The sequence below is a fragment of the Budorcas taxicolor genome, chromosome 14, assembly GCF_023091745.1.
Source record: "Budorcas taxicolor isolate Tak-1 chromosome 14, Takin1.1, whole genome shotgun sequence".
NCBI lineage: Eukaryota > Metazoa > Chordata > Mammalia > Artiodactyla > Bovidae > Budorcas > Budorcas taxicolor.
Window position 1 is genome coordinate 68,254,299 of NC_068923.1, and position 15,545 is coordinate 68,269,843.

General features: G+C 36.7%; 1 protein-coding gene across 1 annotated transcript in view; it reads left to right on the forward strand.

The window, feature by feature from the left end:
- The window catches only part of NUDCD1 (NudC domain containing 1), an 89,501-nt gene that overhangs the window by 34,160 nt on the left and 39,796 nt on the right, over nucleotides 1-15,545 (forward strand). The window contains exons 4-7 of the mRNA XM_052651919.1: nucleotides 3,686-3,866; nucleotides 6,806-6,988; nucleotides 10,874-11,078; nucleotides 14,619-14,763. Coding sequence (XP_052507879.1) covers nucleotides 3,686-3,866; nucleotides 6,806-6,988; nucleotides 10,874-11,078; nucleotides 14,619-14,763 — 714 coding nt within the window. The remainder of the gene's footprint in view (nucleotides 1-3,685; nucleotides 3,867-6,805; nucleotides 6,989-10,873; nucleotides 11,079-14,618; nucleotides 14,764-15,545) is intronic.

Here is a 15,545-nt window from a genome sequence, read left to right on the forward strand (position 1 = left end):
GATGCCATTTTTATTTCAGTTTTTTTTTAACAATATAACAGACTTAAATCTGAGGGGCAGGTTTGCATTTTAGTAATAATAAACATGAAATTAGTTTTTCCAGAGCCACAGGTTTTGAAAGTAGACAGAGTGACACTGAGTTGCACTAATAAAGTACAACGTGATATTTCTGCCTTCTAAATTTCAGCAGGTGGCCTTTAGTTCTAGGTAGCTAAAGAGATAGAATTTAATATTTTACATCTTATAAAACATTTTTATCAGACCAACAGGTGCCTGTAAACACTGGGCTTTAATTATTTGAGAGAAACAACAAGGCCTTAGTGGTTTACCTTTCTTATTGTTATACCAAATCCTGCACTACCTAAATGCAGTTTGTTCAAAAAGTTAAACACAAAACACAATGAAATACCAGAACAACAGCCTGTTTATAGGAGGCCTTTGCAGTCAGTCACAGTTTTAAATATTCATTGGGCATTGTGACATATTCTGTTTCTGCCTCCAATAATTTTTTCTTTTCTTTTTTTACTGAGGATATGTGGTATATAGCACCCAGCTATCTGAAACAGTTGAAAAGAATTTGGAGAATGATGGACAGGAGCGATATGAATGAGAATGTATCTGTTATCAAGCTATGGGGATTCTGTTGGTGTAAGAAACACATTGATTCTCTTCACCTTCTGATTAAGAATAACACCACGTAGTCCATCAGAAGAAAATTCATATGGGTTTATAATTCATTTGGTTTCTGCTATGTATATCTCCTTAGTCCATATAAGTCCTTCAATAAGATTTTTAAAATAAATTAAAAATTTGAATTTACTTCATATCTTCTTCAGTATATATACTGCCATAATGAAGTCAGTCCTCTCTGGGGAGGTGGGGACAGTGGGGAAATTATGGGACCAGGGTGTTAACTGAAGTGGAAGGGATACTGTGGGATAGTGGTCACTTTGAGAGAAATATATGAGTTTTAGGACTTTGGGGGAATTGGTGTAAGAGAGAAGGCTAAAGGTGGAAGTGATGGGGGCATGGTAGGGCATAAGGGGGCCCAGCAAGCGTGGTGGTGATGACTGAAATGTAGAAAGAGAAATGAAAGAAGGCAGGGCATGTGTGGCCCCTAACATGATGGGAGTGCTGTGTATCAACAGTTTCACAATTGATTTGCCAGGTTTGTTCAGGGGACTGGAAACGTCAACCTAAGAGTTTCTAAAAGTCCTGACATGGTCTCCTCTGGCCTCACATGAGCGAGAAAGAGGGGGAGGAAACAGGAATCTGGCTACTTGGACTTGGCAAAACTTACCATTTTTTCTTCCTACCCTTTTATTTATTCTTGTCCCCCAAACAGAAGCAAAACCCACTTAACCAAAAATGTGTCTATCTTCTCTATTTTGGGTATTTGAGGGAGGGCTCTCCCCTTACCTATGGAAGAATTTAGAATGGATTCCAAAGGTCTACTGTTTGAATAATTTTGGTAGAGTTGCTCAAACACAAAGGGAAATTAATGACATTTAAGCACATTTTTCTTTTTATTGAACTCTAGTTATAATTCGCAGTGTTTTGTTAGATTTGGTGTACAGCAAAGTGATTGAGTTATATATATATATATATATGTATGTATGTATATTCTTTTCCATTGTAGTTTATTTCAAAGTATTGAATATAGGTCCCTATGTTATACAGTGGGAACTTTTTGTTTATCTATTTTATATATGGTAGTTTGTATCTGATAATCCCAAATTCCTAATTTATCCGTCTTCCCCTTTGGTAACTATAAGTTTGTTTTTGAGTGTTTTCCTGTTTTGTAAATCAGTTAATTTGTATCATGTTTTAGATAAGTGATACTGTGTGATATTCGTCTTTCTCTGTCTGACTTATTTCACTTAAGTTGGATAATCTCTGGGTCTATCCGTGTTGCTGCAGATGGCATTATTTATTCTTTTTATGGCTGAATAGTATTCCATTGTATGTATACCACATCTTTATCCATTCATCTGTTGATAGACATTTAGATTACTTCCATGTCTTAGCTATTTTAAGTACTGCTGCTGTGAGCATTAGGGTAATGCACCCTTTTTTTTTAATAAGGCTTTCAGGTAGCAGCCCAGGTGATTCCAGATACAGGTTTAAAAAGAAAAAAAGAGCTAATTCTTGTGTTTCAGTTAGATTTGTATTCAAACTATTTATCTATTTATTTTTTCACTTATTTGAAAAACTTGTTTCGAAATCAGTCTTAAAACCTTTCCTGATCGATATTTAACAAAGATATAGTAGTCTTTTAGATTATGTGTTGTAAGAAGAATTTGATAAGATTTTGTACATCTTTCCATGATGCTTTGATTTGCCTTTTTTTTTTTTCCTTAGAAGAAATTTCAATATTTAACAGTTAGGGGAATTATCTTTTTAGATGAAATGAGATCTTTTGTTTTTGAACAGTAAGAAAGTTTTCATGATTTGTTCTCCAGTTCCTTTGACTCTTCAGTTCAGTTCAGTCGCTCAGTCGTGTCCGACCCTTTGCGACCCCATGAATCGCAGCACGCCAGGCCTCCCTGTCTATCACCAACTCCCGGAGTTGACTCAGACTCACATCAGTCGATTTGGTGATGCCATCCAGCCATCTCATCCTCTGTTGTCCCCTTCTCCTCTTGCCCCCAATCCCTCCCAGCATCAGAGTCATTTCCAATGAGTCAACTCTTCGCATGAGGTGGCCAAAGTACTGGAGTTTCAGCTTTAGCATCATTCCCTCCAAAGAACAGCCAGGGCTGATCTCCTTCAGAATGGACTGGTTGGATTTCCTTGCAGTCCAAGGGACTCTCTCAACAGTCTTCTCCAACACCACAGTTCAAAAGCATCCATTCTTTGGTGCTCAGCCTTCTTCACAGTCCAACTCTCACATCCATACATGACTACTGGAAAAACCATAGCCTTGACTACATGGACCTTTGTTGGCAAAGTAATATTTCTGCTTTTGAATATGCTATCTAGGTTGGTCATAACTTTTCTTCCAAGGAGTAAGCGTCTTTTAATTTCATGGCTGCAGTCACCATCTGCAGTGATTTTGGAGCCCCAAAAAATAAAGTCTGACACTGTACCTTTGTAAGTTTCCAGAAAACAAACAACACAAAGCAAATAAAAAACAATAGGAAAGAAAGATATACACACATATATACAAACAGTATTCAGAAACTAAGAAGAAGGCAGAAATAAATTAGAGATATGATTAATATATTAATATATAATATAAATGACTATTATAAATGGATGGATATAATATTATACAATATATTAATATATCTCAATAAATTAGATAGGAGACGGGAAGAGATGCAGTAAGGGAATATTGACCTCATTTCCTCTGTATGGAGCACTCTTTTTCACTTGGCAATTCTTTTCTAGAGGATTGCTTTTAATTCCCTTTCTCTTGTAGATGCCATTTGGAGGCCCTTTTGTTTTCTGTGTGTACTGATCAGTTTTCTCTGTTAAACAAATAGATGTTTTCTAAAAGTTATTTCTTTAAGCAGTATTTTAAACTTGTAAGCTTTATTTCAGGGCTTTTCTGTTCTTGTGTCCTTGCAGTAAACAGTATCCAAATTACTTGTTGGATTGTCAGAATTCTGTGTATTTCCTCTGTGCTCTATGCATTCATGTAATACGTTTTTGTGAATGCCATTTTTTTTCTTTTTTGTAGATTGTATTTAATGAAGAGCTTGGGAGTCCTTTTATCATAATTCACAGTATCTCATTGCTGAAAGCTGAAGAACATTCAATAGCTACTCTCCTCCTTCGAATAGAGAAAGAGGAATTGGCTATGAAAGGAAGTGGTTTCTATGTTTCCTTGGAGTGGGTCACTATTAGTAAGAAATATGAAGGTAAAACAACAAAATTCTGATCTCTCTGCAGTGGTTGTCATAATTCAGTAGGTTTTGAAATGCAAAGCTGTTCCTGTAAATGCTGTTTGCTTTTTCTTAAGCATTGTGTTGTGATTCTAGTACCTGCCACCCAATGGAATGAATATTTATAGGTAGTTTCTCCTTAGGTATGGATTATTAAAAAAAAAAAATTATGTGCTTCCACAGTTGAATACACCTTTTTTGTAAAAGGAGACACTACTACATATTTTGGAGAATTTAAAGTGTATGTTTTTAATATATACAAAATATATGTTGATATGTAACATTAAACACAAGATTTGTTCTTCAAAATACTTAGTGTAATTTGTTCTTTTTCCCGGTGTTATAGTTTTAGCTCTAGAGGAACACAGTAACTTAAATCTTTATATTAGATATTGGAAACTTTCTAAGGGCTAGATGGTAACCATATGACCGATCACAGTTATTCAGCTAGGATCTTGTGCTGCAAAAGCAGCTGTAGATAAAGGCATAAATGAATGAGTATAGGTGTATTCCAGCTGTATTCCATTTACAAAGACATAAATGAATGAGTATAACTATTAACACTGATGTTTGAATTTTATATAATTTTATGTGTATTTAAATATTTTGATTTTTTTGGAACCATTTAAAAATGTAAAATTTATTCTTCAGCTCACAGGTCATAGTTTGCAGATCCCTACTTGAGATAAATAAAAGCTTTGTTTTTTTAAATTAAGGTACATAGCATAAAAGAAATCACCATGGGTGTTTTTCCTTCTCTGAGGCTCTTGGCTCCGTGACAGCTTTCGCTCAGTGCGTACTGGCTCTCTGCTGCAGCTCCATGGCTTCCGTGCTCTTCCTCTTTGTTTCCTTCACTCAGCTGGACAGTCATATTTAGACTCACCTTTCTTTTTTTTCTCTCCAGCCAAGTTTAATTATTGTAATTGTAGAAACATTCTTTCTTTTGTTGACTTTAACTTTCTTTTCTGGATGTTTCAGTTCCTTTACTCCCTGAATTACTAATATAATCGTGTTACTTGTTTTTTTCTAATGAATATAACAGAGTAGTGTTGTATTTCTAGACTGTTGAGTGGAATATTTGATAAATTATATTTTGTGCTCAAGTAAGTTGGAAAATGTAGGCATACAATAGCCACATTTCACATTAAGCATAGTCAAGTTTCTAAAAATCTTGAGTAAAAAAAGAAAATGTAATTTTGATCCAGCCTTTCCCAACCCATTTAGCCATGGAATTCACTTGAGACTTACTGTTTTCTATCTCACATGTTGGGAAAAACCATCCTATAAAATACAGAGTGTCTAAGGTTGGGTCTTTGGAGCCAGGTAGGACTCTGCCTTGCATGTACCTATGGAAGAAAAATAGTCTATTCTTAAATATATATGAAGTGAATGTGTGAATGTAGGTGAGGATTTAGAGAGAAAAATTACATATTTTAGAATGGGTTGTACTACTATGTATGTATGTGTATTATTATGGGAAGGATTGAGGGCAGAAGGAGAAGAGGTCATCAGAGGATGAGATGGCTGAATGACATCACTGATGCAATAGAGATAAATTTGGGCAAACTTCTGGAGATGGTGAGGGACAGGGAGGCCTGGCATGCTGCAGTTCGTGGGGTCGCAAAGAGTTGGACACTACTAGGCCACTGAACAACAACAACATATGTGTTATTATGCATAACTCATTGTGTTGAATTATGATTTTTTGACTACTCAGTGTGAAGCTAATAAGTACTACCCACTGTAAAAAAACTTTGTTATCAAAAGTAACAATGTTAAGTAAAGGTATGGACTCAAATGTTTGAATACTTCTAAAGCAAAAAAAAAAAAGAAAAAACCCTTATTTTCATAGAATAAATTGTTTACCAGAAAATTTCAGAACACAGTTAATTGTTCCTATCTTTAAAATTGTAAGTACAGTTATTTATATTTTATGGCTGCTGCTGCTGCTAAGTCACCTCAGTCATGTCTGACTCTGTGCGACCCCAGAGACAGCAGCCCACCAGGCTCCCCCATCCCTGGGATTCTGCAGGCAAGAAAACTGGAGTGGGTTGCCATTCCCTTCTCCAATGCATGAAAGTGAAAAGTGAAAGTGAAGTCACTCAGTCGTGTCTGACTCTTAGCGACCCCATGGACTGCAGCCCACCAGGCTCCTTCACCCATGGGATTTTCCAGGCAAGGGTACTGGAGTGGGGTGCCATTGCCTTCTCCATATTTTATGGCAATTTTTATACACATTCACATATTTTATGGCAAACAGATCTATATGTGAATGTGTATAAAAATTCTCTCTACCATGAAAGTTATTTCATTTTAAGTAAACCTGCTAATGGGCAGAAAATAGTCCACACTACACTTTTTCCATTACCATCAATTTGTGGCCCTTGTCAGAAGACACCTATCATATAGCGGCTGAGAAAGTAGACAGGCTATAGTCAAGGAATGGGTAGATGTTTCAGAGGTTCATGTTCAGGTAAGTAGATCACTTTTACAAGTTTAGAGCCCTGCTGTCGAATAGAAATTTTTTCCAAAATGGACGTGTTTATATGTGAGCCACACAGTGTGATAGCAGCTAGGTATGCGTGGCTTTTGAACACTTAAAGTGTGGCTCGTGTGGCTGGAGAAATGAATGTCCATTTTTACTTAATTAAACAGCTACCTTGGCCAGTGGCTACCACTTTAGACATCACAACGTAGAACAAATTTCATCAGACCATTTTTTTAAAGAGATTTTATTTATAGAATATTAGGTTGTAAATTTTTTTATCCTTTTATAAAAAGGTACCTAATAGTCTGCTTTTTAATAGTACATTTAAAATATTTAAATTAAAGTTATACTTGAATATTTTCAGATATTTTTATTATAGTTTTTTGGTTGTAATTTTGTTGTTCTAAAATGCTTTATTTTCTCACAGATAATAAAAAATATGAAATGGCTAAGTGTAATATTCTCCATGGGAAGTCCGTGCCACATTATGCTGCTATTGAACCTGATGGGAACGGTCTGATGATTGTCTCCTACAAGTCCTTTACATTTGTTCAAACTGGTCAGGATCTTGAAGAAAGTAAGGATGAAAACATGTCCGAGGAAATCAAAGGTGATTTTACTTTGAATCCTAGAGCTCCTGTGTAAAATAGATCTGACTTGTCCTCCTAGCTGGGTTAGAAGTTTTACCAGGTCAAGATTGGCACTGAATTTTTCTTTGTTTTCCTTTATATTTCCCAGAAGAGCCTTTCATAAAATACACCACCTAAGTAGTGTGAACTGGTTAAATTTAATACTTTTCATAATTACAAAAAATGTTTTTAAAATATGTATTATTTTACCTGATTAGATATTTAACAAATACTTAATGAATAAACAAATACTAATGTCTATTTGCTGTTGATATTGAAAGTCCAGCATATTAGTATCATAGATAATAATTTTAAAAAATAAGCTAACCTCTTTTCATATGATAGTGAAAGTTGCTTAGTCACGTTCGACTCTTTGCGACCCCGTGGACTATACAGTCCATAGAATTTTCCAGGCCACAATACTGGAGTGGGTAGCCTTTCCCTTCTCCAGGGGATCTTCCCAACCCAGGAATCAAACTGGGGTCTCCTGGATTGCAGGCAGATTATTTATCAACTGAGCTATCAGGGAAGCCTTTTCAGATAGGTAGGAAGAGTCTTAGTGGTATCAGTTCAGTTCAGTCGCTCAGTCATGTCCGAATCTTTGTGACCCCATCAATTGCAGCACACCAGGCCTCCCTGTCCATCACCAACTCCCAGAGTTTACCCAAGCTCATGTCCATCGAGTCAGTGATGCCATCCAGCCATCTCATCCTCTGTCGTCCCCTTCTCCTGCCCCCAATCCCTCCCAGCATCAGGGTCTTTTCCAATGAGTCAACTCTTCGCATGAGGTGGCCAAAGTATTGGAGTTTCAGCTTCAGCATCAGTCCTTCCAGTGAACACCCAGAACTGATCTCCTTTTTGATGGACCGGTTGAATCTCCTTGCAGTCCAAGGGACTCTCAAGAGTCTTCTCCAACACCACAGTTCAAAAGCATCAATCCTTTGGTGCTCAGCTTTCTTCACAGTCCCAACTCTCACATCCGTACATGACCACTGGAAAAACCATAGCCTTGACTAGACAGACCTTTGTTGGCAAAGTAATGTCTCTGCTTTTGAATATGCTATGTAGGTTGGTCATAACTCTCCTTCCAAGGAGTAAGCGTTTTTTAATTTCATGGCTGCACTCACCATCTGCAGTGATTTTGGAGCCCCCAAAAATAGTCTGTCACTGTTTCCCCATCTATTTCCCATGAAGTGATGGGACCAGATGCCATGATCTTCGTTTTCTGAATGTTGAGCCTCAAGCCAACTTTTTCACTCTCCTCTTTCACTTTCATCAAGAGGCTTTTTAGTTCCTCGTCACTTTCTGCCATAAGGGTAGTGTCATCTGCATATCTGAGGTTATTGATATTTCTCCTGGTAATCTTGATTCCAGCTTGTGCTTCTTCTAGCCCAGTGTTTCTCATGATGTACTCTGCATAGAAGTTAAATAAGCAGGGTAACTATACAGCCTTGACGTACTCCTTTTCTGTATACATCTCTTCATATAGGTATGCTAATTATGTTTTCTTCCCTTTTATACTGAACTGAAAGGAAGTTCCTAGGGGATAGAATCACTTATGTTTTCTCAGTCTTGAATGAATGAATGAAGGTAATGTTTTAGAATGAAATGAATAAAAAGGTTCTTCAGAAGAAGTTTATATTTGTATGCAAAGAATTCATATTCTTCTAAAAAATATTCAGGAGACCATGTCTCTAGAATCATTGCTGTTCATATTTCTGATATTTATAGTCAGAGAATAGTATATTTTACTTAACAGATTTGCACAGTATTTAACAATCATATGTATTACTCTTTGAAGCTACCCTTTTTATTACTTTAACAACTTAATTATTTAAAATAAAAATGGGTTTCACTATTTTTATGTATTTACATAGCTCTTCAGGGTTTCCCTGATAGCTCAGCTGGTAAAGAATCCGCCTGCAACGCGGGAGACCTGTGTTTGATTCCTGGGTTGTGAAGCACCCCTGGAGAAGGGAAAGGCTACCCACTCCAATATTCTGGCCTAGAGAATTCCGTGGACCGTATAGGCCATGGGTTTGCAAAGAATCGGAAATGACTGAGTGACTTTCATTTTCACATAGCTTTTAAAAAATAAATTTGTTGAAAAAATCTGAAAATACTTTTATAATAAATATTTGAAATATATTTTCTCCAGGTTTATAAATATGAATGCCTAAATATAAGAGTTGTGCATGGTGGCCTTTTACTTCACCTCTTAACAGCTTAGTTCCCTCACAAGTGATTTTTTTCACAAGACCCCTTTCTGAGTAAACTACTGTTCTGTCTTAGTTATAATGTTAAACTCTCCTGGAGCTTAGCCAGAGGAGCTATTTGTATTACTAGACTACATGCCCTTTAGAACTCCTTTGGTGTCGTTGAGGAAGAATGATGGACTGCCTTCATCCTTGGAACCAATCTGCCTAGTAGCTAGGCCCATGTGCTTCCAAGACAGATTTGCAGCCTAGCTGGAACACATCATGTTTTTAAATCACTAGCCACCAGTTGACATCTCACGTTATGTTTGAATTCCTCCTGAATTTGTTTTTCTCTTTTAGTGTAAACCACTTCCATTTAGTGTAAACCCTTCAGTTTTTCTGTTTTTCTTCTAATAAACGGCCCTTACTTAACTTCTTGTACCCACTTCCTCTTGGGAAGTTTCTTCTGTATTTATTTTAATATCATCAGACTTTCACAATAAGAAAGGAAAATGGTTGTAGCAAAAATTATGGATAGTTTGTTAATTAGCATGCTTTCTTTTAAGCTCTCTTCTGAGTATATATGCTGGTTTCATTTTCTGTAAACTTCAGTTAGACTGATATTACATATTACCTGGGCTTCCCAGGTGACTCGGTGGTAAAGAATCTATCTGTCAGTGCAGAAGATACAGGTTCCATCTCTGGTTCAGGATGATCCCCTGGGGAAGGAAATGGCAATCTACTCCAGTATTCTTGCCTGGGAAATCCCATGGACAGAAGAGCCTGGTGGGTCACAAAGGAGTCAGACATGACTTAGTGACTAAACAACACCAATGTTATGTTTCTTTCTGATGAGTGAGTGGACAGATTAATGTTTATGGATGCTATTAAGCAAATATTTGTCCATTTTACATTTAAGCCCTGCTTTCTTACCTCATGGTTATAGTATTAGGGGCCTAAAAGTGTTTCTTAGGTAGATAGCTTTTTAGGAGTCAAGCAGAGGGGATAGTGAAGGAGTTGAAAGGAGGATTTTTTTTACTGGGAACTTAGACTAAATATACTGACAGCCCTTGAATTTGCTATGAAATTGCTTTCATGTTGTGCAGTAAAATAGCCAGTACTTTTATAAGGAAAATATATCTTTTATTTTTGTGTGGAGGTTTGTCCCACCAAATAGTCATAGTCTCCTATATCACAGAGTTACTAAATCGCCCCAACAGTGGCAAATCAAGGTTGTGATGAAAGTTTCAGGCAGGGTTTGTGACACATTTGGTATTCTTTTAACTTGGAATCCTGTATATGTGTGTGTGCGTGCATGCACACATGCTTGGAATCCTGTGTCTGTGTGTGTAAGAAAAGAGGGAGAAGCAGGGATACTGGGAGGTAGGGAATAACGAGTTGCTATGATTTGTATTTTATGAGTGTATATCTTCTAAGGCATTAAGTAAGACTGGAACAGGGAAACGTCAAGTGTGATTGCTACAGCACTTTGAGTGAAAATTCCCCAAGGAGATCTCTGTGTATTTGTTCATAATTACTTTTTTGTGAGATCACTAGAAAAGATGCTAGATACATGTTATTTTGTATGTTCTGGTTTCTGCTTTTGTATGTTATGTTGTAGTCTCTTTTTTTTTTTTTTATTACATAATACATTTTTCTTTCCCAAAGAACCTCTGTATTACTGGCAACAGACTGAAGATGATTTGACAGTAACAATACAGCTTCCAGAAGACTGTACTAAGGAAGACATTCAAGTACAGTTTTTGCCTGATTCTATCAACATTGTACTGAAGGGTCAGAGGTTTTTGGAAGGCAATCTCTTTTCATCTATTGATCATGAAAGCAGTACATGGATAATTAAAGAAAATAATAGGTATTTTTTTTAGTTTTATTTATATTTGAAATTTTACCTTTGATTATTTTACTTTTTTCTTCTTTTTGTCCTTTCTGCAGTGGTTACATCAAGGGGGAATACTACGATAGGCTCATCGATACTGCTGATTATTTTTCTTAGGATAGATTAAAAATGGAATTACTGTGTCAAAGAGCACAGCAGTAGTTAAGGTTAAAGATACTAGCTTAGTTATTGTTTGCATTATATTGTCATGCTTTTCATTACCAGCTCTGGATACAATATAAGATTAATAATAAATGGTTGAAAATGGCTATTTATTTGAATTTTCACAATTTAAACTTTTTAATGGAAATAATTTGTTTCTATGAACTTTTAACTGGCTAACTAGATAATGTATTCCTGTGCTAGTTCATTGTTCAGTTGCTCAGTCCTATCCGCCTCTTTGCAACCCCATGGACTCCAGCATACCAGGCTTCCCTGTCCTTGGCCATCTGCCAGAGTTTGCTCTATTGAATCGGTGATGCCATCCAACCATCCAACCATCTTGTCCTCTGTCATCCTCCTGCCTTCTGTCTTTCCCAGCATCAGAGTCTTTCCTAAGGAGTCAACTCTTCACTTCAGGTGGCCAAAGTATTGGAGCTTCAGCTTCAGCATCAGTCCTTTCAGTGAATATTCAGGGTTGAGTTCCTTTAGAATTGCCTGGTTGGATCTCCTTGCAGGCCAAGGGACTCTCAAGAGTCTTCTCCAACACCGCAGTTCAAAAGCATCAATTCTTCCATTCTCAGCCTTCTTTATGGTCCAACTCTTACATCCGTACATGACTACTGAAAAACCATCGCTTTGACTAGATGGACCTTTGTCGGCAAAGTCATGTCTCTACTTTTTAATACACTGTCTGGGTTTGTCATAGCTTTTCTTCCAAGGAGCAAGCATCTTTTAATTTCATGGCTGCAGTCACCATCTGCAGTGATTTTGGAGCCCAAGAAAATAAAGTCTGTCACTGTTTCCGTTGTTTCCCCATCTATTTGCTATGAAGTGATGGGATCAGATGCCATGATTTCAGTTTTTTGATTGTTGAGTTTTAACGCAGCTTTTTCACTCTCCTCTTTCACTTTCATCTTCGCTTTCTGCCAATAAGGGTGGTGTCATCTGTCTATCTGAGGTTATTGATATTTCTCTTGGCATTCTTGATTCCAGCTTGTGCTTCATCCATCCTGACATTACGCATCATGTACTCTGCATTTAAGTTAAATAAACAGGTGGCAATGTACATCCTTGTCTTACTCCTTTCCCAGTTTTGAACCAGTCAGTTGTTCTATGTCTGGTTCTAACTTGATTCTTGACCCACAAACAGGTTTCAGAAGACAGGTAAGATGGTCTGGTATTCACATCTCTTTAAGAATTTTCCACAGTTTATTGTGAGCCACACAGTCAAAGGCTTTAGTATACTCAGTGAAATAAGTGAGTCTTGATATGAATCTAAATGCCTAGAGTCTAAGAACTGTATATCTAATTCACAAAGTTTTTTAGGCTTTAAATTGAACAGATATCCTGAAATCATTTTATTAATGGAGAAATTTGGTGACTTGGTTATATTTTATATATATTGTTGAAAAAACTCTATATCCAAAAGATTCTTTTAAAAATATTTTCTATTTCCATATATTCTATTTAAACATATCTTACTAGTGTGTGCAATTTGAGGATAGCATTTTTAAATTGGCAAACCAGCTGGAACATACTGTTAAATATAAGTCATCAAGCAGTAACTCAGCCAAGATTTAGGAGAAGAGCTGGACTATATGCAAAAATAGATTCAACATTTAACACATGAACATAGACCAGTATTGTTTTTCCATGAAATCTGAGGTGCTTAATTACTATTTAATGTTACAAAAGGTAATTATAATGATGTGTGTGTGGTATCATTGGTTTAAAACACATGATATTTTTATATTATTCATCTCATTTTTAATAGTTAATGTTCTGACTTTGAAGGATTTGTTAACTAATCTGTATTGTGTATGGAGCTATGTATTCCTTTTTCCTTGGATGGTAGGATATGATTCTAGCTTTAAAATGTAGAAATGCATTTATGCTAAAAGAGTAACTGACTAAATATGCCAATGTAATGATGGTTCATAAATTCTTTATAAACCAAGACTGTATGAACTTGTTAACTTCTTTAGGTAGCAACTGACTAAGAACAGTATACATTCTGGTCACTAGGTACAAGTTCTTTAATAGTTATTTACATATATTTTTTCAGAGAGGCAGAATAGTGCAGTAGTGAAGAACATGGACTTGGAGCCAGACTGCTTTACTAGCTTGTGACCTTGGCAAGTTCCTTAACTTCTTAGTGCTTTTTTTGTTATTTGTAAAGTGGAGATGCAAATAGTACTTACTTACTTTGTGGTGAGCCATAAATGAGTTAAAATATGTAAAGTGCTTAAGATAGCACCTAGCATGTGGTAAGCATTAGGTAAGTGTAAGCTGCTGTCATTGGTTTTATTATCATCATTAACCATCCTTATCTTTTGAGATTAGCTTTCTCCTTAGAAGATATAACTATATCTGGGCATTATTAATTGTGGTGGTAATTTTTAATGCTAATTATAGAAACTCATTATGTAAGGAAGATATTTTGTATAGTCTCTTTAAATAAAAGTAGTTTTAGAAAATTTTAAAGTGCTCTAGTTAATTCATGAGGTGGTGATAATAGCCTTGAAAATAGCTGATAAGTTACCATGTTCCGTTTGATAATTATGATAATAGTTGTTATTGTGTTCTTGCAATTGTTTCCTTGCAGTTGAGATCCAGGGCATGGGTTAGTATGACCCACGTGTACCAGAGATGGCATGTGGAAAAGGTTGCTTTGCTGTGGAACAGGTGCCACCACCCGCTTTTCTCTGTATAACCGCAGCAGCCAGCTTACCTGGATTCCCTTTCCTAGTCAAGAGGCACATGGCCAATTCCCTGTCCCATGTCTACAGTCTGCCCTGACTCACCTCTCTCTCCCTTTCCCACTGTATTAGTCCTTAATCTTAGCGTTCCCTTATGGGTTCTTTTTTATTGATTTAAGCTGCCTGATCTTTAGTAATCATGTTATGACTACTCGTTTGGTGATAGTGAAGGTAATTGTTGGCTCCACACACAGAGAGATACCTTTAGTTATAGGCCCTTTCCAGTTAACTTTACATGCCCATCACTCCATCTCCATTCCCCAGTGAAATAACTCATAGATACATCCTGCTTATGTTTCTGCTGCTTAAGGTTGGTAACACTTAGCACACCTGAACTGCAAAAGTGCTTTCTGAGTGTGATTTGACTGTTGCCCATCAGTCCAGTGGTACTTTTGTATTTGTTAAGTCTACCTTGTTTACTCCTGGACGATAGGTGTTCCATCATATGCGAAACTAAGGTGAACATGATTTTTGGTCAAACATTCTCGGGATACCAGAGGGATAATTTCTATGGACGATTCTTCTGTTTGATATTGGTTGTATAGTTTGTGTAGCTGTTTAATGTAACAAAACTTTCCTCATTTTACACATCTAGCTTGGAGATTTCCTTGACTAAGAAGAATGAAGGCATAACATGGCCAGAGCTAGTGGTTGGTGATAAACAAGGGGAATTTATAAGAGACTCAGCTCAGTGTGCTGCAATAGCTGAACGTTTGATGCATTTGACCTCTGATGAACTGGTAAGCAGTTCCAATAGTAGTGGAACTTCCCAAGGATTCAGAAGTATGTGGGGATTATACCATGTTTTTCAAACGTTATTTTGCTTTTCCTAACATAAAAGACATTAGGTATTACTGACTAGTGTTTGAATATCACTTGAAATTCTAATATTTATTCCCTAATCACTAACTGAATATATATATGTGTGTGTGTGTGTGGGCATGTTGTACATACAGGGTGGGTGTGCATGCATGTGTGTATGTATATATGTATCTCTCGGTCTCTCAATATAGTAGAGAGAAAAGGAAATATGTAGTTGATCCTTGAACAATGCAGGGATTAGGGGGCCCACCCTGTACACTCAAAAATCTGAGTTTAACTTTATAGTTGGTCTAATATATCTTCTGATCCACATCCTCAGATTCAACCAGTTGCATATTACGTATTTTTGTAGTGTGTATTTTAAGTTCAGTTCAGTCGCTCCGTCATATCCAGCTGTTTGCGACCCCATGGACTGCAGCATGCCAGGCTTCCCTGTCTATCACCAGCTCCTGGAGCTTGCTCAAACTCATGTCCATTGAGTCAGTGATGTCATCCAACCATCTCATCCTCTATCGTCCCCTTCTCCTCCTGCCTTTAGTCTTTTAAGTAGACCCTTCCAGTTCAAACCCATGTTGTTCAGGTGTCAACTGTATCTGCCTATATATCTGTATTCTCCTTTAGAAGAATTGACTGACCAGTGCTGATAGGGACAAAATTTTGATTTTATACCCTACTTTGCTAATAATCTATTTGTAATCAT